The sequence below is a fragment of the Pseudopodoces humilis genome, chromosome 4 (genome assembly GCF_049639895.1).
Source record: "Pseudopodoces humilis isolate 2021_Gansu_Grassland_sample_001 chromosome 4, ASM4963989v1, whole genome shotgun sequence".
Lineage (NCBI taxonomy): Eukaryota > Metazoa > Chordata > Aves > Passeriformes > Paridae > Pseudopodoces > Pseudopodoces humilis.
Genome location: NC_142203.1, coordinates 16454090 through 16480241, shown reverse-complemented (window position 1 = coordinate 16480241; position 26152 = coordinate 16454090). Strand labels below are relative to the sequence as shown.

The 26152-nt window shown below is 35.9% G+C and overlaps 1 protein-coding gene across 10 annotated transcripts in view; it reads left to right on the top strand.

Moving 5' to 3' along the window:
• KIAA0825 (KIAA0825 ortholog) overlaps window positions 1-26152 on the top strand; it is a 243742-nt gene that overhangs the window by 52719 nt on the left and 164871 nt on the right. For 9 of the 10 annotated variants that reach the window (XM_088053988.1, XM_088053991.1, XM_088053989.1 and 6 more), the window contains one exon: window positions 15575-15745. The exons of the other annotated variant lie outside the window; for it this stretch is intronic. In XM_088053988.1, coding sequence (XP_087910114.1) covers window positions 15575-15745 — 171 coding nt within the window. The remainder of the gene's footprint in view (window positions 1-15574; window positions 15746-26152) is intronic. 10 annotated transcript variants of the gene reach the window in all.

Sequence of the window (26152 nt, the reverse complement as noted above, 5' to 3'; positions counted from 1 at the left end):
TATCCTGGTATTATTATTAAAACAGCTGTTACTGAGTAACTTATTTGTATATGAGTTTGTATGTGAAGAGCCTTTTTTAGAAAGTGATTTCTCTCCTGCAAATGCATGAATATACTGTATTTGTACCACACTAAGTTATATAAAGGCATTTTTTTTCCTTTAGGATTAAAATGTTCACAAGGCAATTCATAGTGAAATAACTGTTTGGGAAATATTCTAAGAGGTCTGTAATGGTGGAAAAGTTCTTAATGTCAAGTAACTTTTCCTACTTAGAGGTGTTAAATTCTGGTACTTTGTTGCCCTCCCACAAATTAGAGTGGAAATTTAATTTTTACATTGATCTAATAGATTACATTGGCAATGATACCCAGTTAGCCAAGTATCAAAAAAACCTTGTGCATAAATATGGAGGGAAGGACAGAAAGAAAAGGTTTTTTTCTTAGCTGAAAGACAGATGTGTTTCTTGTTTTTTGATGTATGTTGCCTCTGCCCTCTGGGAACCTTCAAACTAGCACATTTCAGAATATCAAAATAATTTAATCTAGGGCATTCAATTGGGACTGTTATCCTGGAGGTGATAGAAGGGTTTGTGTTTGCTTAGTCCATCCTCAGGGTAATGTGGTTTTTAGTTGATGTTTGTTGTGGGTTTTTTTTAATAAGAACTGCTGTAATTGATCCTACTATACAGCATAGGAAAAAAAAATAACAGAAAATAATAAGGCAGTGCTCAGAAAACTTTCTGTAGACAACCTATTTCTTTTGGTAAAATAGAAATAGTATAAAACAGGCTTTAACAGTTATCTTTAAAATATTCCATATATAATAATCTCCCTGTGAAGTAAGGAATTAACATTTTTCTTTTCATTCTGTATTAAAGCAGTTATTTGTGAAGTAATATAAAGAGATTGTTTCCGTTTATCAGTACCTAGTAAGTGTGTGGATTGACAGAGAAGCTGTCAAAATGGCATGTGAAAAGAAGCAAATTTTTGGAACTCAGCATCTTCAGTTGCCAGCTCTAGTGGAAGCAGGTGGTTTTATGTTACAACTTGATCCTCTTACCTGTTAGATCTGTGCCTCTTATTACCTTTAACAGTGAAGGGTTCAGTCTATAGTATTTGGGGTCTTATTGTAGGAGCTTTATATATAACATGAATTATAATTTCTCTGTGTACTTTCAGGACAAAATCAGTGTTTCCAGCTTGCTAGAATAATATGCAAGGAATATTTCCCAACACACTACTTCAAGTTTTTTGGGTTATTAATGGGATTCTGTTGTTTCAGACTTTTTATCGTATTAATAATTTGCATCTTTCGAAAGTTTATGTAATGTTGTGGTATTTAAAAGTATAATAAAAATATCTGTATGAAAAGTATCCATACTTAGCATGGACAGAATCACAGCTGGTGTTCAGGTTGTCTCATGATTTTTTGCTTTGATTTCCAGTGCGGTATTTCTCAGAAATTTTTTGTTCTATAGCTGTCTGTGTATTGTAGTTTTACCTTTTAAACCTTTTTTGTGTTCCTTTGTTTGCAAAAATATTAAGCTAGTTTAATCAGGCATGATTAACCTATATTAATAATAATAATTTGTTATCTGTTAGATAAAGAAGCAGCTACTCTTAAGACATAAGAGATAAGACACCTGCCAAAGAAACTTAAACCCCATCGAATTATGAACAGTTTATGTATTAATGGAAGGTTTTCTTTGGCTTTATTTATATAGTTTTTGTAAATAAACAGAGTAAAAATACTTATGTAGACTAATCAGCTGGTTTTTTTTAAATTTACTGTGGCTAAAATGAAACAGAGATCAGAGTTTAAATTTTATTTTTTTCTGACATAGTAAAATTCATTGGCTTAATATTTTTAAATGTCACAAACTTTCCAGAGATCCTTAAACATTTAAAATCATAACTGAACTCTGTTTTTAAAATCAGAGGCAATAGATATTGTGTTTCTAAATATCAGTAATTCATTATTTTTAAGAAAAATATTATTGCAGAATGGAGGTAAACTAAAATGATGCTGATTTGACTAAGCACATTTTTACCTAGAAAATAATTAAAATACCTTCAGAGATATACTTTGATATTAATGGATTACACTTTTACTCCAGTATATATCCTCTTAGTTAGATGTCCAGCAGGCTTTGTTTCTCTTCTCTTTCTCCAGATTATAACCAACTTCCATTCTATTATAAAGATATATTTAAATGAAAATTGTGATTTAAATTATATTTTAAATATATTATCTTTAAATGTTCATGTGTTCCTACAGAATATTGTGTTTGTGGAACACCTAAAATTAACATTGCATATAGATAATCTTGAATAGAAGGATTTAGTACCATTTATACGAGCCGCATTTGTGCAGTGGAGTTGGGAGCAAGAACAGAAACAGGCCCTGGAGTAACTTGTTGAAGTGAAGACAACTTTGGGATGTTAAATTAAAGTACTTTGTAAGAAAAATCTATTTTCATCTCACTTATACTTGCATATTCCCAGCAATTTGCTGAGGAGCTAACTTGAGATACGAATTTTGGGTTTTGCACATTTAACTTATATTTGACTTCTCTACTGTGTTTAAGTGCATATGGTTTTATTCCCCCTAGTTTACAATTTCCTCTTTTTGAAATGAAGGGCTTTGGTTTCAGACTTGCTTTTATCGTTCTGTATAATTTACACTCGCTTGGTTTGCAATCTCAATAGCCACCATTATGGCCTACAACCAATCTTCTATGATTTTTGTCTTTTCTATCAAAAATATACCTAAAATAGTATTAATACTTGTGGGTTTAGTGACTACATGATTAAAAATACCCCAGCTATTCAAATCTGGGAATACTTTCGGCTCAATAACCTGAGTGTAATTCATTTACCATTTAAATGTGGAAATTAAAGAGTTCCAAACTTGGATTAATGTAATTAATATTTACATCTTTGCAACTTTTTTTTATTTTTCTGCACAGATAACAGTTTATTGCAGATAATTTACAATATTTGTACATATAAAACAGTTGGTTTTCCAGCATGTTTCCTTGCATAGTCCACTTTCTGGTTTTTTACAAGTATGAGGATGAAAGCGGAACATGACTTGCTACTGTTCAGTCCTGAAAGTCCTGCTGCATCTTTCTAAAGTGCTGGGAAGACATACAATACAAAGTAGTCCATATGGATTACAGATGGTAATATCCAGTATGACATCCTGCTTCTTCAAGGATTCAAAATTCTATTGTCCAAATCCTTGGACGGGTACAAGTAAGCTTTCCATTAAATGTGTTATATGTTCCTAAGGGCCAAATGTTTAGAATTACAAAGTTTTAGAATTTAATTATGGAAGTTATTTGAAGATTACTTTTTCCATAAATTTAAACTTTAGGGTATTTGAAGACCCATATAATTACTGTAGTGACCTTTAGACATCATAAAAATAACAATAAAGAGATAACTCCATCCTCCTTGCTTCCTTACATGTCCCTCTTTTTGTTTCTTCTTACTTCAGGAAACCCACAATAACCTGCTTGTCTCCTCCTGTGGACATGCTGGTTTTGTTTCTGTTTGCCCATGTCCAGCAGTTTCTTTATGTGCTTCCATTATATTGCTGCCTGCTTGGCATTTCCTTCTGTCTTATATTTCTGATCTCTCTGTCCCCTTACAGAGTGCCTGGCAACATAACTTCTGTAGGAACACAGCTTTAGGGACCTATATAAAACAAGATACAAAAAGAATGGTACCTGTATTGCAACTACTTGACCCCTTGAGCTTCTCTGCACATATATTCACAGAATTGTAAGGTGAAAGGGACCTGAAAGATCATCTACTTCCAACTCCTGTGTCTTGGACAGGAACACCCTCTACTAAATCAGGCTGCTCAGAATCTCATCCAACCTGCCCTTGAACACTTCAGGGGATGGGGCATCTACAGCTTCTCTGGGCAGCCTGTGCCAGTGCCTCATCACCCTCCCAATCAAGAATTTCATACTAACATCTAATCTAAAGCTACCCTCTTTCAATTTGAAGCCATTTTGCCTTGTTCTATCACTCCTGCTCCTGGTCTCCATTTCTCCTGTACCCCCTTTAGGTACTGGAGAGGGCTCTGATGTCTCCCTGAAGCCTTTTCCATGCTGAACCTCAACTCTCTCCATCTGTCTTCAGATACTGTGAGATATGGAACAATCTTCTCCCTACCTTACACAGGTGAAGTAAAAAAACCATGTGGTTTCCATCCATGAAAGACGGGGAAGTAATAGGTATCAAGTGAAGCTGTAGCACTTCTTTCTTATGCATACGTAACTATCACAGAATATATGATGACAGCATGACAACAGCAAAAATGTTACTACAAAGGGATTGAGTAAAAATGCAGACACAATCATTAGTTGTTTTGCTTTCTATATACCAGAGATTGATAATTTTTTATTATGAACCAGTGAACATTGAGATATGCAATAGGTTTTTCACCTATTTAAAATAATGGAACAAATAGTGTTGATGGGAATTTACAAATACAAAGTTGAAATGAAAACCAGTGGATATACAGATATAATACAGATTTCTGAAGTTTTCTGTCTTCCTTGGGAAACCTATAAAATTTTGACAGGCATAACAAGATCCCATTACTCAGGGGAAACAAAATAAATATGCATAAATTTAATATAGGAAATAATATGTTTTATAGCTTCTTTGTCACATATTACTTACTTCTTATCCTTGCAAGTATTGTGTTTGATTTCTTCTGCACAACTATATTAAATGAAAATGTGAATAGTAATGAAGAGAAAATAAAACCACCTGTTTGAACATGCAGAGTTAAGTTTTAATAAAATGGAAGTACACTCTTAAAGGCCATATGAACATAATATCCATAAGAACATAAATCTGTTTCTATTGCGAGAATGACATTTTCATGAAGATTACAAAAACATTAAACTTATTACTTTTTAAGTGTATGGTAGGGTGAAAGATAACAGTATTTAAGTTACTGAAATGTCAGGTGAACATTCAGTTGCAAAGTGGGTAGTGGGTAGTGTGCCTGAAGACCTTCTTTTAGAGCAGTTGCTAGAAATTGCTTATTAAGCCCAAATTATGAAGATGGGCAGTGAAATCTCCTTACTTTGCCATATTGAAAATATGCCTATTACAGAATTCTATTATCTTGTTATTTACATATTAATTTATTTTTCCAAATTATTTATATTTTAAACATTAAATTCTTGATGATATCTTGGTTTGTATTTTTTAAGACTGTTGTGTCCTAATGAAGTTCTTACTCTTCATCTTTTTAAACTGGAATTCAAATCTATTTTCACAGTTCTGCAGAGCTTGAAAGGCACATGGTTTCATTCTTGGTAGTATTTTTTTCAAAATGCTTTCACAATTAACAAACATCAGCTAATTACTTTCCTTTGTGTTTTCACAGCATACCTGCATTTTCTTCTCAGAATGAAGAGAACATTTAACCTACTGTGCTCTAATCATTGCACTCTCCTCCCAAGTAGGAGGAAAACTGATTTACTCTATAGTCTGATATTTTGTGGATGTTCAGAAGTCAATTTGACATTTATAGACTGTAGTTTTCTCTTTAATAATAAAGTGACAAAATCTGAGGGACAATTACAGTGAAAGTCTCTCTGACTTCAGAATAGGAGCTTGCATGAAGAAAACTGTAGGACTATGGCAGATTAAAGAACACTTCAAAAATGTCTTTAAAATAGGATCCTGTAGAATTGATTCAAAGACAGTTGTTACAGGAATCTTTTCAATATATGCATCTACCATCATTGATCACAAGTTAACGAGATGGTCTTAACTGATTTTTGTCAAGACAGTGAACCTTCTGAACTAAAAATTATGCAGCAAAATGTCAAAATTATTTTAGTCACAATAGTTCGTTTTGGAAAATAATATAGATGGTTAAATTAGCGGGGAGTGGCATGCCCACAAGATGGTTGTAGCATGCTAAATTAGGATGTTTATGTCCTTTTCACTGAGTCTTACAATTTTTAAAAACCTCTCTATCTCCAATCAAGATCAAATTTGATCTCTATCTTCAATGTATCTACTGAGTTTTTGAAAGACAGAGCTTTCACAGTCATTTTATGGGATTTTCACTACATTTGCTGAACAGGGCAAGGCAATGGATATGTTCTGGTCTATCTGACCTAAAGAGAATAAAAGTGGTTAAAACCCAGTCCAACTTCTTAATTAGAAATCTTGCACATAGTGCCCGTAAATATTGTGGACTGTCTGAAATTAGATCAATTACTGGTCTCAGATTTTCCAGAAGAATTTACTTTGCCTCAGTAGATTCACACACTGATCATCCTCTGGCTACGAAACAGATCTTTGTACTTTAGCACAAGGGACAGTGTATTTATTTTCTGTTCATGTGCTGAGAAATTCCAGTAATTTCTGTAACACAGAAATCACATGTTCTGTTATGCACCATATTGTCAGCTCATGTGTGAAGAAGTGCTTGTGTAATCTCAGCTCAGTGAGTGGGAACTTGTATCTTTACTCACACATGATTAATCATTCTTTTGTATATTAGTCTTTCTACAAAATATTTGTTTAAAAATTATTAATTTTGAAACATTTCTCTTGAAGTTTTTAAATGTCAGTGTCGGCCCTCTTTTTTGTCTGCCTATATTTATTTTTGATGCTTATATTCCTTGGAAAAGTAATCATGAGAACTCTGTGGTGACTTTGCTAAAATAGAATTTTGAAATACAAAGGCATGGAAAGCAAAAATAAGAGTATTGGCTCCAGCTGTATTTTTTTATCTTATTTGAACAAATTAGAACTGGCTCTCTTATATCTTGGACTATGAGAAGCAGAAGTGACACAGGCACATAAATCTATTTTTAAGGAAATTTGTAGTATCTAATATCACACATAATCCTTCCCATAGAAAGGAATGATCTACACATGATAGAAATTACTGATTGGTTGAAGGTTCCTAACAGTCTAAATTGAGTAGAGTAGTTCCAATGTAATGAACCAATCTGTGAGAGACCCAGTGAATGCATTGAAATTCAGCTGGCAGACATTTTTGCTTTTGCAGGCATTAAAGAAATGTAAGCCAGATTAAAATAAATATGTTGATTACTGTGCTTTTATATACACATTAGAACTGTCTTTTATCAGCCAAATGTTATAAAATGGTTTGCAGGGAAACACATGCAAGTCCTATCAAAGTTAGAATTCATGAGAAGGTTTGACAGACTTGGCAGTCCTTAATTTCTTTCGGTAATGACTGAGGAACATCAACTTTTCGAGTTCTTCAGGGACTCCAATTTCACTGTAGGTGCTATTTGCAGTTATTTTCAGCAGGCTTTCTTAGTTTTTATGCTCTTAAAACATTCTACTTTGGTGTTTTCTGTGTGTGGGTGTGAAGACTTCAGAGAATGTGATAACTCCCTCAGCCCACAGTGTAGGCTGAAGAAAAATAAAAAATATGTCTGGAATCAGTTTATGTCATTGGTAAGGCCAAAATATTGTTTCAGCTCTCTGAGAAATATTACTAAGAGCATCATTTTGTCATAGTATAGTTCTTGCAGTTTTCAAAAAGAAGTTATTGATTATAGAATAGCACCTGAAAACCCACTCTTAACTGCTAGAAACAACTGCAGCTATTATCTATCTACAAGTTTAAATGTCATTTTAGTTGAAAGGATGTTTAGAAAATGTCTGCTGTTTGAATATTTTGATAATTATTAAAAAATTTTTGGATGTCAAATGTTAAATTTCTTAAATGGACCGGTCAGTTAATTTGTTCTAATTCAGGAACTAAGTAATTCATTTACATTTGATTTGTTTAAAGTGTCACTGTCTATCAGGAATTGAAGTGTATGATACGAACATCTTGTAATTTATTAGAGGCTGTGCATGCTTTTGAGAATTAAGGAGGAGGTTGAGTCTGGTTTCAGAGCAAACTGACATAGGTATCTGTGCATAAAGTAATTTTCTTGAACATGACTACAAAGCACTTCATCCTCAGAGTGCTTCAGGAAGTCTCTTTAGTTTGTTCCTCAGGGTTGTAAAGGGGTCAGATTTGTGAGATCATTTGTTTAAGATGACAACACCATGCTGTTTCCAGCATTGGTCTATCCTTTTGTTTACCAGTTGGTCAGTAAACACAATTTACAATTAAAGATTTCATATTGGTGGACCTACCCATGCAATGTTGACAAAGGACTTGAGCATTTGGTTGCAAACATCTAGCAACCTGACATGGAATCAACCTTCACTATGGGGTCAAAACTCATCTCATTTTACTGGGAAGACATTATGGAGCAGATTTAAATAACCTTTAATCAATAAAATAATTAAATTTTTAAAAAATTAAAATTAATCAATTTAAATTTTAATCAGTTGCATGTGTAGCGAATCCCTTTCAAAAAATTAGTTTAGTTTTCACTGAGGTTGTTTAATAGCTGGCAGTGACAGTGCTGTGACAGACACACTCTGCATAAATATATGCAAATTTATGCATGTTTATCATGTTTATACATAAGTTGAGATCCCTTACTTCACTGCATTTTTTTGCCACATGCACAGTATGAATGTATAGTATAAGCATTTATGAAGGTCACGCAGTAATGGAGATGTCTAATAAAATGTTTACCATTTTTAGATCTGTGACTTTTTTTTTTTTAAAGGGACAAAAAATGACAGTGTGTAGTTTCTTTGTGAAGGCTGCTTTACCAGATTATCCCAGAACTCCCGGGTCTCACTGCACCTAGCAGGGAGCTGCAAAGCGAGACAGGTGTTTAAAAAACCTTAACCACTCACATAACAGTTTACATCACTAATAGTTCTTTCTAGCTCTGTCAGTTTCAATCAGCAAAGAGCACAGATGATCAGTATATCTGATAAACTTGCCAATGCCTTTTTAAAGCAGGATTCTCCAATCTATTCTATTCAACTCTGTCCTTTCCTTTTTTACTATTTCAAGTAGAATCTTGATAAGACAGAGATACAAGCAGCTGTGTATAGCTAGCTCAGGCTACAACTAATTTGTGCAGAAAAAAATTAAATCAGGAGGTAAATTATTTCATGATTGCTCATTCCCAACAGAGTTGGGCATCATTCTGAAGAAAATATCAAATAATTGGTTTCAGACCATGTCAGACACATGCAATTCCCTTCTCTAATGGCTATGTGAGGTAGGACTAGGCCTCAGGGGTCACCAAAGAACTGAAAATAGCTTAGTGCCAGGCGCAGCAATAGAGAGACAGAGCACATAGGAAATGAAGTGGCAATAAATGCAATCTATAGGGGAAATGTGCTTCACTTGGAATTTAATGTATTGGCTTAGAATCTGGCAGTAAGCCATGCAACAATTGTTTACATTTCTGTCAGCATCTGCATCTGTTCTGCTTTGTAAATGGCACTTATCTTTGAGTGAGTAAATGGTGGAATCAATAACAACTGTTAAGGGATTTCCTTTTTTTTTTCATATTCCATAAAAAATTCACACTACAAACAATGTAGCCTGAGATTAATAAGAAACAGACATTAACAGGGTCAAAGGGATTTGTTTAGGAACATTTTATAGCTTCTTGGATTTGCAGTAATTGTATCCATGTGACTTGAATGTATCTTGTAGCATATCCAAATTAAACTGTTAAAAAAATGCTAGCTTGCAGTAATGAAGATGATTTTTTATAATTATCATAAGTACTGTGTATAGAAAACTGCTGGCACTGTTTGTAATAATTTAGTTCTGTGTAATACCGTGTATTACATCTGCTATACAGAAATACTAAGTTGCTTTTTACAGTATAAGCAAATTAGCAATTATATCCAGCAATACCAATTATTTAAATCTAGCAGTTGCATTAAAAATTGTATACCAACACACAGTTTGAGAAAACTGTGAGCAGATGTCCATAAAAATGGAATATGTCTTTGCTAAATGCAAATGAAATAATAATATAACATATATACAAGCTCTGTTTAGGAGATAGTGAGCAGATGAATGCTGTCATAAATGCAAGATTGTTATAATAGTTACAGCATCACTTAAAAGTTAATATCACTGAGACCTGAGGAACACATTATTGTTAATGGAATTTATGTATGTAACTCCCTGGGCATGACTTTGAAAATTTACCTCTTGGAATAGCCCTATACACAGTGATTGTCAGCAGCTGAGTTTGTTTTGCTTTATTAGGCTATTTCTTTTTGGATTTAGCAAAATGGTAATTCCATTATGTATGCAGCTTGTAGTTAGATTTTAAATTTAATATTGCACTTCCTTTTTTTCTTATTTTCTTCCTTACATGGCTTTATTGAATTAAATCCCTGACATTGCCTACTTGTGTCTGTAGTAGAACCTTATTGTAGATCTATCTTACATGAAATCAAGCCTTAGAAATGGGGACGGATGAATGATATTTAATGTATTGTGTATTGGGAAGGTATTTTATAGTATAATTGTTTAAGTGGGTTTTAGACACTTGGTTCCTGCTGAGGGAGAAATCCCCACTGTAATCACTGAAGAAAACAGTCATCAGGTTGCTTTCCAAGGATTCCACCATGAGTCTCAGAAGCCATGTGGCTCTGTAAAGTGAGTAGTAAAGGCTAATTAATCTGAGAGCAACACTGTCATAATGTAGTTATTCTTTAACATTCAGAGCCAGCTCACCTCTGATGCAGGTATTTGTGCCATACTTTACTGTGTCACATGCCTGGATGAGTTGAAATTATTGGAATTAGGCACTCAGTTTTTGAGATGTTGTGAATTCAGAATTCTTTAAAACATTTGAGGTAATATGCTCATAAAAAAAAATAGAAAGAGAAAATAGTAACAAAAGTTACATTTAGCTTATGGATCTGGTTCATACATGTTTTCTTAGGCCTTCTGAGATTTTAAGTGCCTCCAGGCAATAACCAAGGGAATTGGAACACATTTTTTTAATGGTTTCAATAGCTACAGCTTTGAGGAAAGTATCACTTTTGAAACTCAGTATAAAATCAGAAGTTAGCAAATATACACAGGTCATCTAGATCTAGCTCAGTCTTATTCCTCCTGCGTCTTCCTTTTCAGAGATGAGGGAAAATCTTTAAAAGTGCTAAAATAAAAGCAGATACCTTGCTACTGAATTTAAGTACTTAGGAGAAGGTCAGGTACAATAATCAAGTACTTTAGAAAATACCTTTCACTTTATGTTGCATGAAAAATGCTTTAATTAATTTATTAGCTGTCTTAGAATTCATATAGGCACCTCTCAACTTCATCACTGGTGAAGTGAAATTCTATACCATCTGTCCAGCAAGATCCAGCCAAATGGTCTTTGGTAAACTGGACAGCTTTATTCTTCAACAAGGATGGCATGTCCTTCAGGTCTTAGGAAAATTTCTTCTGCTTCAATGCACTCTGCTAAAATGAAAGGCCAAACCTGAAAATAGTACCCCTAGTTTCTCCAATGTTGTATAACTGCATCAGCTGCCTTGGCACCAGTGCACAAACCTTGCACAAATTGATAGACATCCAGTATTAGTTTTACTTGGGCTTTCTTTTTCTATAAGAAGAGCTTCCTAAGAGTAACCTTGTTTGCGTTGACAGACTTCTGGTCCATTTTTTGATAGTTTGATTAGTAAATCAGCATGCCTGAAGAAATGAAATAGAAATGAATGAGATTAAATTAAATGAAATATTCTTTAGGTCCCCTCTGCCTCTATATGATACGAACTCAAGTGTACAGACTATCTAAGTATAGAGATGTTTATTGCAGGAAAGTTCTGAGCTTATTCCTTTGCTTCATTCCAGTTTTGTGTAATGAACCATCAAGATTTATTTACTGGCTACAGATACTGGCAGTGCAGGTTCAAGTTAATTCAAGTAATTTTTTTGTCTTCTCCCTCCTATCCCCCAGAAAGAACTGCAGTCTAGATATCAGAAACCTCAAGCATTCTCTCTTTTTTCCTCTTAGCAAAATAGTTGTACAGTCCTCCGTGAGGCAGTAAGACAGTTTGCCAGTTTTTCTGAGGTTTTTGTCTGAAAACTCAAGTTCTCTAAGAGCTATGCAACTTTCTGTTGCATAGCTTTCTGTGCACTAGTGAGCCTGAAGGCCCTGACCACTCTTTTCAGGGACCTACACCGCAGCCTGCCCAGGACATCTATTTCTGCGGCACCTGGGTTCTGAGTCCCTGCTTAAATGACATCACAGATGTCCTAATGTTCATCTTCCCCAGAGCTGTGGACCGCATTGATTCAATTTTCCTGCCTTGAGCTTGAACCTGCCTTATCACCATGATTCCACTGAGTGTTCTCTGAACTGTTCCTGACTTGTGGTTACCTTCACCAGACCAGATCCAGATTTAAAAGGGTGAATTAACTTCCTGACTCTACCTCAGGTTTGTGTGGTCACCATGAACTTGGCTGGTGATCTGGACTCTTGGTTGAAACCTATCATCTCAGGATCTGCCTTGCTTAGGATGGGGGCCTGGCTGGCAAGGAGCCTGTCCTACTCGCTGTTTTACCATGCTTGACTCCCTTTTCCTCAACTAGCAGCTGGACTTCAGTGGTCCCTGACACCGTGCTTGGCTTAAATATTTTCTGTTGTAGTTAAAGATAGCTCATTTTCCTGACTTAGGATATTTCTGCTAGCAGATTCGGCTGCCAGAGCAGTTTAGGAATCATCAGCATAGGTATTGGTTTTGTACAGCAACGTTGGTATGTTTCTTGTTTTGCAGAGATGGAAGCCTGGGGCTATGTTCAGAAGCTCAGAACCTTTTCTTACTCCTCTGTGTTTGTTTAGGTCCTGATCTCAATTTTTTTTTGAGCAGTATTTGCAAAATCGTCTTAATGGCACATTGACAAAGGCTGTAGAATGCACTTTACCTCACCATTGCCTCAGTACCAGCCTTTCTGTCCCTTTTCAGAAATTCTCTCTAGGTATTGCTTGAGCAGGAAGCTGACATATCCTGTTTTTAGGAGGTTCTATAGAGATCTTGATGTTTGTCTGTATCCAAAGATCCTGCTGCAGCTATCTCCTTGTACAAGGACTACATGAATTAAAATCAGACATGAAGAAAAAAAATCAAATTAAAAAAAAATCAAATTTAGAAGAATGATAGTAGTAAATTGCAGGTGGTTCAGGAAGGAAGTTGGTTTGTATCATGTAACTTTCTCCATTACCTTTCTATCCTGCAGTTAGACTAAAATGCCATTGCTTAATTGATTTGTGGCTGGCTGAGATCACCTTCATGGGCTTTCAGCCACCCTTTGTATGGTCCTCTGTGCATTGGATAGGATTCTAACAACATTTTCAGACCATTTTTATCATGGAGGGGTACTTCTCTTGCTGTACGGTGTCACCTGGGTAAATGAGTTATATTGGTTTTCTGACCTAATAGTAAGTCATGATCCAGTAACATTTTCAGAGTAAGCATACTCCACTCTGTGAATATGGCTTTTCCTCCAAACAGGTTGATGTCACTGAGGTTTGATTGAACATATATCACAGTTCTCATGGCTCTTTTCCAACTGTTCTCTTCATGACAACACACATGTTCTCTTCATGACAATCTTCTACAAGATTTATAAAACTGTTTTGAGATGTTCTTTATGTTACTGCATTGGCTTCTTAGCTCTTGGCTGTTTCACAGTTCTTAAAGGTTTATTTCCAGTGGTTGTCCAATCAGAACAATGTCAAAAAGGAAGTGCTTTTTCATCCTACTCTGGTAAAAAATGGACAGTGAGGTGCTTGTTCAAGATTGCTGATTGGTGGTCTTCAAAATTAAATGCTGTGTTCAGTATTTTAAACCTAATGATCTGGAGTTATATATGGCCTTTCAGTCACGCTTTGGATACTTGGGTGTGTGCACACTACTTGAACATCAAGCACTAAATGAATGAGTTGTCATTTCTGAGAAACAATATAACAGAAATATGTTCTGAATGATCATTAAAAGTAAAAGTTTTTACTTTTTCTGTGCTTGGTAATGTATTCTAAAAATAGCATTACTATGTTATACCTTTGTCTTTTATGTCAACTTTCTTTCAGTCTAATAAGGACAATATCATTTGAGGCAATCAAATAAGTGGATTGATCCTTTGTTCCTCAATAGATGGGGCAGAAGCATCAAGGTTTTCAAATTATAGGAGATAGAACTAATGTTCTGTACATTTTCGTGATGTGTTTTGTGATTCTTACACTGCAGACTCAGGCAGTCTTTTCATATCAGTTAAACTCAGATTATATTCTCTAGTTTTCAGGTAAGGAGTAAAATCCTCTGAATAGCAGATTGTGATTTTTTTGTGGGTTTAAGACTTAAAATTAGAAATCCAGTGATAGATTTGTTATTTACTCATTATTCAGAGAGGACAGACTCCAACACAGGCAGTTATGCATAACTCTTTTGACATTCTTAGAAATGCAAGGGACTAACATGAATACAAACTTTTTGGAACTTTGAGGAAATTCAGATGTGTATGCAAAACCTGCAGTCCAGTCTCTAAGGCTGCAAAACTGGAATAGCAAATTACAGAATTAGTATTCAGAGTTCAACTCTGCTGCTTAGATCTATATCTAAAAGTGATTTGTAAATGCCTAAAAAAATATTTAGAAACTTTGAGGGAAAAGGAAGGTACAAAGTACTTAAAATTTGCAAAGGTAAGAAAGATTTGACACATAAAAGTACATTTCAATCAATTTCTTTTTGTTTTCGTCTTTCAGAGATTCCCTTTCAAACCACTCTGGCTCTCCCTCTGACACTTTCTAGATTAACGGTTCTGCTGATGTTACATCTGCAACAGAACTGCGTAGGAACATCGTATCAGTTCACCACAATTTCCATAGAAGTGCAAATTTGTTACATTTAAAGACATTATAAAATTAAAGTACTTAAACCCATGTGGTTTGGTAATACTGGATTGGAAACGTCTCACAGTCGTTTATAGTCTGACTGCACTGAAATCAGAGTTCCCTGGTTGATGTGACATGATTATATGTTATGAGTGCATGTGTTAACCTTTCAAAATAAAATGTTCGGTTTCTTCTTTTAAATACCAAATGCTTATAGTTATAATACTTGCTGATATTTTCTCACTGACAGACTCACTTGTTTTCAAACCCCACATATTTAAAGTTGTGGAGTGTTAGATTGATGTTTCTTTCACTCAAATGTCATATTCATCAACTGTATTGTGCTAGCAGATTGTTAAACAGACAAGGTGACTTGCAGAGTGACAAGTGATGTGATGTCCCAAACCATTAAAATACAGTAATGATGTGTTTTTTTCCCTTTCGGCTTTTGCAACACGGTGGGTTTTCTGTAAAACACAGGTGAGAACATTTCTGAGTAGATCCACTGCATGGAAAAAAATCCTAGTTTAATGAATGACAAAATCTGGAATTCAATTGGAACCTCACAGATAATTGAGAAGTGCTGAAGAGTTAAGAAAAAATAGTGTAACAGTATTTTATAATGAGAAAAAGATACATTATGTTGTAAGAAAAATTAAATTGCTTGATATATTATACTGTCTTACATAATCAGTTTTGCAGGATATTTTTTTTTTTTTCAGTTATAATAAAAGCTGTTTTATAATTTTACTTGAATAGCCTCCCAGGAATACCACAGGAAAGGACGGAACTTCTGCTTAACCTTGTATCAGCTTAAATGTATTTCTCAACTTATCAAACTCTTTTTATTAATGGAGGAAAAAATTGAGGAGCTCTCCACGGAAATTCTGCTGCTGCCTTCATTTACAGAGAGGAATAAGAATGTTCAAGGTAATGAATGATTGTCCTGATTTATTGGTTTACTTTGTGCAAAAGAATAATATTATACTATTTTCAACATTAATTACCTAATTTATGTCATCATATTTTTCAAATAAATGTGTTACCATATCCACTGAAAAAGCTTTTGAAATGTGCAGATTTACATTTGAGCAGAAAGACTTAGAGCAAAGAACTGATTACTGTGTGTAGAGATGTGATGCATTAACTGTAGGCATTGATGGAGCACCATGATGAAAAACTATCAAACACTGTAACAAGATATCTCCTACTAGATTCTCTATAAAATCCTGTGTGTCGCATAGGACACAACAACAAAATACTTGGAGTCTGAATTCTTTGAAATTGACTTTTTCTGAAATTGTCCTTGAAAGCTGTCTTTTTCAAGAAATAAGAGCACTGACTTTAATATCAGCTTAGTTGATCTTAGTCTACATGAAACTAACTGCTTAAGGATATAGTCCTTGTTTTAACCTGTATTTCTCATACTTTCTCATATGTACTATGTTTACTAGCATGCCTATCCCACTGGCCTCAGCGGCTGTGTTACAGAAAGAGGCTCTGCATCAGTAAAATGATGAAGCCTCAGGTTTGCATTTGGTATAGGTTTCCAAGCTCACTCTTTTTTTTTATCTAATTGTATTAAGGAGAACCTGGTATCATGGAAATTCAAGTGAGTAACACCTTTCAGGAGTATGCTCATAAATATTCTTCTACTCTGCTGCTTCTGCCAGTAGAGACTCCAAGTCATGAGAGAGAAGTGGTTTCAAGAGCTTTGATTCTATTGCAGGAAAAGATCAGACCAGAAATGAGGCCAGGCTACTCGGGGAGAGGATTGGTGAAGTTAAATGTTCACCATCTCTATAGTCAAGCTGCAGGCTGAGGAGAAAGTTGTTTTGGGAATGATGTAGTCTCAGAATAGTAAATTGATGAAAATAAAAATATTAAGTAAGAGTTCCAAGGCATATGTTTTGTTGATGTATTCTTCACCTGTAATATTGACACTCCAAAATAAAGAAATACAGGTTAATCTATATATTTTTAGGATATACATCAAAGCTGTAATAAAATGTACATTCAAATTCCATTTTTGCTACTAACTTCAATGTATTTCTGCCTCCTTTAGTCACTCAGTTTTACTAATTCTCAAGAAATATTAAACTATTATAAATTATGATATATGTTTTATGGCCTTGACCCTACAAAGAGGTGTTAGAATAAACTTGTGGACTTTTCCGAGTGTGTTGGACAGGGTATACATTCAGTAAGGGCAATGGTAAATGTACTTTTTACTACTGTATTATGTGACAAAGTGTAAAAAAAATTCAAAGAGTCTTGAATAGGGAAATTTATTTGGTATTTATGTGACTATTATAAGGCATGTTGTCTCCAGTAATTCAGAGAACTTAAAGATTTCAACATTAGCAAGAAATATTTTGCTTTCCAGGAAATAAAAATTACCCTGATGGCTTTTGTCCAAGCTTAATTCCATCCAGAACTATTTCGCCAAAGAATGTTAAGCCACCTTCTTAGAGAAATATTCTTTTAGAGTAATCATGTCTACAGCAAGTCAGTTCTTAATTGGTACCTCTACTTAATCAAATCTGAATGGGAAATATTATTAGATCTTGTAGGAGGCAGTCTTGTGGGTAGAAGGCACATTCTGAAAAAAAGCCCTAGAATTCATTTTACCCTGGAAAACAAGTGAGGGTAAATATTTTTCTGGTGCTTTTAGTGAAGTCTTCAGACATACTTTTGTGTTCAGAGTTGCTGTTCTGATCAGGTGGCTCTATTCACAAAACTTTGCTCAGTGATATACTTACAGATAATTTTTGAAAAGAAGACGTGACCAGAGAAAATTTTAACAAGACATCTGACTAGAAGAAAGGTTTGCTGGTGTTATTTTAATTTTGTATTGTTGGAAATCTCAGTTGTAGTGAAGTGAAAGATGATTTGATGTGGGAGAATGAAAGCTATGTTCCCAGTAGTTCCAGGCTGTGTTAAGTACCAAAAGGGATTTAAGACTTTCTCTGTTAATATCCTATAGTGGGTTGATAATCTTATTTTTTTCACTGATGATGGCTGAGTTTTTTGATAAGAAGGATTGGTTAGAATCTTTGTTTTATTTTCATCAGAACACATTATAGTATGTGACCAGGCAATATATAATGGCCATCTTCTGTGCTTCTTTAGAACCCTTATTACTAGAAATCCTGTTTAATTTGACAGAGTCAGGAGTGTAGATATGTCCGAAGGTCAGGTTAATAGTGCAGCACAGGCTGCAGAACCAGCCTAAGCAAAGAGGATTAGCCCAGGCTGAAGTCTGTGCTGATGGTGCTAGACAGTTACCCATACTTTCAGTAGGTTAAAGCTAGGTTGGGTACAGCCAGTATACCCCTCAGTCTCTGCAGTGAGGGATATCTGAAGTGTCAGTGCTCTATACGTAGTAGTACTGGCAAATTAGGAAAAGATGGTGGATTCATAAAAGGTAGATGAATGTCCAAGTCACCTAAAGTTTCCCTAGACATTGCATAGACAGAAGCCTTGTACTTGTTTTCATTATTTTTTGGTTGCTTCTAGTGTTCATGGGAGACTTTTAATCTATGTAACTCACACAGAGATGCAACAAAAATGCTGTTTTTTTCATGTACTTGTGTCAAGTAGTGTTTTTTTGTGTACAGCTGTTTCAATGTCAATTTTGTTTTATATTCCATATTATTTCAATTTTGATATTTAGAACATGTATAAAGTTCCTTCAGAAACAAAGTAGATGGTTCCTCTTTTTAAATTTTTTTTTGTCCCAAAGATGGCATCTGAGTTTTATCTAAACCAGACGGTTTCTTGGCCCTCATTTTTCCCTAAACCCGGCAATGACAAAGAGCAACGGCTGCATAAATTGGATGTAAGAAGAACACTTAGGGTTTATCACAGAAGAATCAAAGATTTCATATCTTCTGACAGATTGTTTGTACTCTTAGGGGGTCTTAAGAGGGGTCAAATGGCTTCTAAGAGTTGCTTAGCTAGATGGTTAAGGGATTGTATTAGAGAGGCGTATGTAGTTAAGGGTAAAGAGGCTCCCAGGGTTTGTAAAGCTCATTACACTAGGACTATAGCTGCTTCTTGGGCGGAGAGGTCGAAGGCTTCCACATTGGAAATTTGCAAGGTGGCCACCTGGGCTTCTCTTCATACTTTTTCATTGCATTATTGCTTGGATGTAGTCTCTTCTGCAGATTCTGCTTTTGGTAGGAGGTTGCTTGTGAACCAAAAAAAGAACAGTGAAGAAAAGAAAGACATGTAGTTCAGAGTTCTAGCTGGCAACAAGACAAGTTTCTTTGCAGCGTGCACAATGGAATCCTATGAAGACCAATTTAGGCCGTTGAAAATAGATGTTAGAGGGAAGTACTGCCTACCAGTGTTCTCTGATGGTAACCCCATGGCAGACAATAGCACCAAAGGAAACAGTGAACCAGAGTGAACTCTGTAGGGAGATGGATGTTGAGAGTTTTTTAGGTGATACGTATAGGTCTCTGAGTTCAGTTTGAGAGTTCTTTATCTGGCATCTTCTGGAATATATTCATAATCCTCATTATCACAAATTACTTTGCATAGATTGGAGAAAATATTTCTCTGAATTGCATTTTCCACTTGAACTTCTTTTCACTGTTCGCCTTCCAATTCTTCTTGATTTTATTTTTTGACTTTACCAGCAGTAACTTAGTGTTCCTCAGTGAGCAATGTGTGCATGCCAAGATTTGAGCTTGATTTAAAACTGTATTTGTGTTATCTAAGCACATTTTTTTAAAAAAATAGCTTAAATACACATTTTGTCTACTACCAATGTGTTCTTCAAGTTATGCTTTAAATCAAATTTAAGGAGAAAATCATGCAAAGTTCTTGGTCAAACAAGTGATGGTGTGGCTTTCTTCCACCCTTGAACATTAGTGTGACATCTAGGTAAGACAGCTGCTCTGCCTTTCAGAGAAAAGGTATCTGTATTTTTCTATCATTTACTCATTTATTCATAATGGTACATAACCTCTCTACATTCCACTAAAGGTATTGGATATCATAAAATTAGAGGAGTAACCATCCCAAGTTTTTTCTTGATTATTTAACCCTTTCATCTGCATGTCTTGTCATGCCTACAGTGATGAGATAGTCTACTTCTCTATTTACATTCAGTTGAAATTCATGAGATGTTCTGACATACCTAGTACTTCCAGCACCACAGGGGTTGTTCTCTTTGAAGCAATCAGGAACATTTTTGTCTACAGTCAAGGGTTAAGCAGGAGATTTGGGTTTAGAACTATGCCAGATTGCATTCTGTTTCCATCTGTAATTAGATTTTTTCTTTCCTCTTGGGTTTTCAGAAGCCTCTTGTTAAGACTTCTGAAAAATAAAAAACATCTAATATGCTTTCATCTGTCTCATTGCAGTGAGAAAGATGAACTTTGTACAGATCAGATAATGAATATCAGGAAAGGATTTTTCCAGTTGAGTGCTTGAAAACACTGTGGGAAGAGTTGTCAAATCCTTAGATTTACAAGCTCTATCTCATGGGACTGGGAAGATTTGCAAAGGTCTTTTCTTCACACCTTAAAAAGAAATCCTAACTCTATATCTGTTTCTGGAAAGTGTAATAAAAGGAGTGTAGAATGCAATTTTAGAGGTGCATCCTCCTAACAGACTTTTATTGCAAAGTTGCAATAATTGCAGTTGAAGATTTTAAAAAATTGTGATTTTTACTTTGGTCTCAACATAAGATGTTCAAGTATCTTCTCTTACAAATACACAGCTTCAGTGGATCAATCCAAAGTGACGATGAATTTACATTAGGGGGGGAATGATTTCAGAGGTGCATTTTCTGCATCTGGGTTAGTACAGTTTGCTCAGTATAGTACAACAAGTAAAAGATCCATTATTGAAGATAGAAAAGCTGAAGGCTTTTTTGGCCCACAGTTAGTCAGGGATTTTTTTATTATTATTTGTATTTCTGGAGGAATGGTTCTTCCCTCTTCTGCAAGATGTATTATTTCCAGTACGGTTTCAGTAAAAGTTCTGACTGAGCTAGCTGAATCCAGTTTGTAAGCTACTTTGATAGCACTGATACTTAGCTTACACAGATAGTGAGTAGTCATACAAAAACGTTCCTTGATACTTTGCTATTCTATGCTGCATGCAAGATGATGCCACAATGACTGCTCTTATGTCCCTAAATGCTATAAAAATAGGAAAGCTGTGGAATTCTATAGAAAAAAGAATTAATAGAACTTCTTAAATAAAAATAATTATGTTTAGAATGCAAGAGGTCACTGTCATTCTCAGATTTTTGTAATCATCATTACGAAAGCAGGAAAATACTGATTTGGAGAAAGAATTAAATAAATTGTAGATAAAGGGGATGTAGGCAAACAATTTTTTTGAAGAGAAGAATAATGCCAGACAAATTTTAATACAAAATAAGGAAAGCTAGCTGAAGAGATTTAATTTTAACTATAGCACTGGATATAATCTTGTTCTCATTATTTACAATTAAAATTATTAAAGCTGCCTGGCTGGTAAGCTAAAGGAAGTACACAAATTATGAACAGTCCATCAAGACTAGTTGTTTGTAGAACATCAGTTTCAAGAAAGATAAAACAAGGATTTGTGGTTAATCCAGTCTTCCCTGATAATCAAGAATGGTGGAGGTGTAGAATATACTCTGGAAAAGGAGTAAATATGAGAAATTGGCATGTTTTCCTTCAGTCCCCATCTTCTTTCACATCATTCACCTTTTTCTGCTCTCTTTCTGCAAATTCTCTTCTGTAAACAACCATGTGAGAAGGATCACATGCATTTCTTTCAATCTGTGCAAATTCAGTTTGATATGTACTATTTCAAGAGAAGAGTCAGAGAATTTGTCTAGAAAAATGGCTGTCTAGATAGCTGTTCTTCCTCTGACCCATGCCAGCCTTCCTGTCTGCAGTAGTAAACTAATTTGGGCTGAGTAGCGGCTGTATCTTGAATAAAGCTATGCTTCTCTTTCCCAGATGAGTTTGCTGATTAGGGCAAAGTTGTAAGGCCCTAAAATCCTTGCTTGATGAGGCACTTTAAAGGGCTTGCAGTTTTTCATATATTCTGAGTTAGACACACAGAACAAACACCAACAAGATGTTCTTAAGAGGTCAAAACAACAGAAAAAACTTTACTGGCAACTTCAGGATATCAAAGAACTTTGGCAAAAGATTTATGACAGCATCCAGTCAACATAAAACACTTTTCAAAGCATTAACTTAGCTCGTTTGACTTAGGAAACTCTAAACCCATTCAATTCTTACTCAAAAATTCCTAGAAGAGGGAATTAGAAGAAGAAAGAGAAAGAGAGAAAGATGGAAAAGATATAGAAAAGAACAAACATAACTACCTCTCCTGTTTCCTGCGGTGTTCAACTCATAGAGATTCCAAGAGGAGGTAGGGTCAAGATGTGCTCACCCTGTGTCTCAGGTTAAATACCCTTTGGCTTTCATGGGCCACTTTCTTTCATTCCCACACAGGAGTTCCAGTCATCTAGCCACTCTAGGGCTGGACTGAGGTTTCAGGGGCAGGGTGTGGAGCATTGCCTTCAGTGTGCCAGGGATTTGTGGCCACTGTGGGGCTGGGATACAGGCTCTGGGGGATGGAGTGTATGCACTGCCTCACCAGACTCACTCGCTGCCTCTTTCCCTCACACACATCCTGAAAACATTTTGAGCAAGTAATCCTTCCAGTCTGTCACACAAGGGAAGAAGTCACAGGACAGGAAGGGTATAATTTATAATCTGTCCCTGTGGAAATAGTGTTTGAGAGGAAGTCTGTAATAGCATCTGAAGAGTGGAGGATTTATGGGGGCTGTGGCTAAGTGTACAATGTTCAATACAAAGTGTGAAGGCAACCCTTGCTAGCTGGAGGTTAAATCAAAGAAGATTAAAGCCAGCCATACCCAGATGACATCTGGGGAAAGCAAAAATTTGAGAAATGAAAGGAAATCGGTAAAATATGGGAGACTTGAACCTGAGGCTTCTTTGAGAAGACCAGTGAAGTTTTTAATATGTGTAAGCCTACATGCATAAACACAGGTGCATACAAGTATAAAGCAGGAGTGCCCTGACTGTTAATTAAAAAAGGAGGTGGGATAATCTAGTAGAACATGTTAATTTAATAATGAAAGAGAATAATGTGAAATGACTGGTGTGCGTGTAAGCATCATTTGGGTCTTTGCCTGTGATCCTGGAGTCACAAATCTACTATCAGCTCGATACCTATTTATCTCAGCTGTGAGTTCTTAACAAGTAAGGCAGCATTGCTGTGAACACACAATGATTTTAGGTTAAATGTTTAAGGTTTTCTTTAAAGTCTTGATATAAAAAGTTATAAATTGCAGATCTAAGTAGTGACAATAATATGAGAATGTGAATATATAGAAGCTTACGTGTGCTTAGAATGTGATGTTACATATATAAAAAAGGAGAATTACAAGGAAAAAAAGGTAAGTTTAAGGTAGAAAGCACAGAACAGAAAATAGGAAAAATATCCAGTCAGTTAGAGTTGTTAGGGTTTTTAAAATTCTGGACTAATTGCTAAAGAAAACTTAGAAACTTCATCATGAAATACACTAAGACATGCTGAAAAAAACCCGGTAAGTTTCTAGTACTGTCTGTAATGTGTTGAATGGTCAGGGAGTTGGATGACCTGTTAATAGCTTTTGATTTTATGTTCTACCATTTTTTCATTTTTCCCAGCTCAAATCTGCCAGTGTCTCTTGAAAATGCAAACAAAAAGGGTATTTGGGAAAAAAAAAACCCAAATGTACAAAAAAAACCCAAAACAAACAAAAAAAGGCCACTAAAACTTCAAAGCTATATAATATTGTATAAGTGTATGAAAAACAGTGTTTATTTTAAAAATGCAAATTGATTAGGGGAAAGGTAAAGCCTATTTTGGATAAATTTAATCTAATGCCGGAAATTTCATGGAAAGATAAAAGCTCTTTAAACCTTGGCCATGTACTACTAGTGGCTTCAGATCACTGAAGACCTCTAAGGTTGTGCCTTGATGATAATTTTTAACAATGCTTTGACAGCACCTGGTCACTTAAAACCTCTTTTAATTTCATAGGAAATATGTTATGTTAGGAATATATGCACCAGTGTTGTTTACCAGCTTTATGCTCCAAGACAGCTTTTTAAAATACCATATCGTTTGGTGTTATTCTTGTATCTCTTCGTGACTTGCAGAATCACAAAATGGTTGAGGTTGGAAGAGACCTTTGGGGTTCATATTGTACAACAATCCCTGCTCAAGAAAGGCCTGTAGAGCTGGTTGCCCACAATTATGTCCAGATAGCTTTTGAGTATCTCTAGAGATAGAGATTCCATAACCTCTCTGGACAGCTACAGTGCTTGGTCACCTTCACAGTAAAAAAAGCATTTCCTGATGTTCAGAGTAAACCTCCTGGCTTTGTATCTGCTTGTGCCTGTAACCATTGTCTTTGTTATTGTGGAAGACTGATTCTGGCCTCTTTGGACCCTCCTTTCAGATATTTATATACATTAGTGATATATCCTACCCTTAGCTTTCTCTTCTGTTGGCTAGCAGTCCCAGTGCTCTCAGCCTGTCCTCCATTCCCTTTGTCACCTTCCATGGCCCTTTGTCAGACACTCTCTGGTATGTTCATGTCTGTCTTGTACTGAGTAATCCAGAACTGTACACATCAGTCCAGGTGTGGCTCATCGCTGTTGAGCAGACAGGAAGTACCATTTCTTTTTACCTGCTTACAACACTTTGCATAATGCAGATACCATCAGCCTTCTTCACTGGCTTATGTTCAACTTCGTGTCCTTCCAAAGCTTCTCTCCAGCTGGGAGAGGTCCAGCATGGGTTGATGCCTCCATTTGTTCCTCCGCTGGTGCACGACTTTGCTTCTTGGACTTTATGAGATTCTAGTGTGCCCATTTCTCCAGCCTGTTGAGGTTCTCGTGGATTGCCACCATGACCGTCTGCCATCCAGTTTGATGTCAGCTTCAGACTTGCTGAGGGTACACTGTACCCCATCATCCAGATCCTTAATGAAGATGTTAAACAGGATTGGTCCTAGTATTGACCCCTGAGATAGATTGCTAATTACTGGCCTCAAACTAGACTTTGTGCCACAGATTACTACATTTGGGGCTTGGCTATTCAGCCACTTTTCAACTCACCTTTCTGACTGTTTGTCCAATCCACATATCAAGAGCTTGTCTACATGTGCCCTATAACAAGATCTTATGGGAGACAATGCCATGGGCTTTATTGAAGCCCCTGTAGACAATATCCACTGCTGTCCCCTAATCTACCAGGCCAATCATTTCTTCATAGAATTCATATTCATGCTGAATGCTCCTGATGAATTCTTTGTAATGTGCCTGGAAATGCCTCTGTAAATGCAACCTTCCCTGGGGTTGAAGCAAGGTTGACAAGACTGATTGCTTGAATCCTTCTTATTGCCCTTTTTGAAAATAGGAGTGACATTTACTTTCTTCTAGCCTTTGGACTCTTCTCCCAGTTTACATGATTGATCAACGATTATTGAGAGTGGCCTTGCAATGACATCTGCCAGCTCCCCTCACACTTGCAGGTGCATCTCACAAAGGCCAGAGGATTTCAATATGTTGGGTTTGCCTAGTTATTCTTGGACCTGATCCTCTTCCACCAAGAGTACATCTTCCTTGCTCCAGCCTTACCTCCTAGTCTCTGGGGTCTGGGATTCCTGGAGGCTGGTCTTGATAGTAAACACTGAGTTGAAGATGTTCAGTTTCTTAACCTTTTCCCTATCTGTGTTACCACATCCGCCATCTTGTTGAGCAGTGGGCTCATGTTTTCCCTAATCTTCCATTTATCACCTGTATACTTTGCAGAAGCCCTTCTTGTCTTTGACATCCCTGGCCAAATTAGTTGCAGTTGAGTTTTAGTTTCCTTAGCTTTTCCATGCTCAGAAGTTGTTTATGTGTCCCTCTCAGGTTACCCAGCCTTATTTACACTTCGTATGCTTCATTTTGTGCTTGAGTTTGGCTAGGATCTTCTTCTTCATGTATGTAGGCCTTCTGCTGTTCTTTGATTTTTTTTCAACACTTGACCTTGGCAGAGGTGATTCTTGAATATTAATCAAATTTCTTGTGTCCCATTACCTAGGGCCTGATTCCATGGGACTCTTCCAAGCATTTATTTGGAGAGGCCAGTCTGCTCTTTTGAAGCCTGGGACTGTGAGCTTGCTTTTCACCCTCCTTTGTGCTCTCAGGATCTGGAACTCCACTATTTTATGGTCACTGCAGCCAAGGCTGCCTTGGACTTTCGAATCATCAATGTATTTCAGGAACCCATATTTCTTGAAACACTGATAAA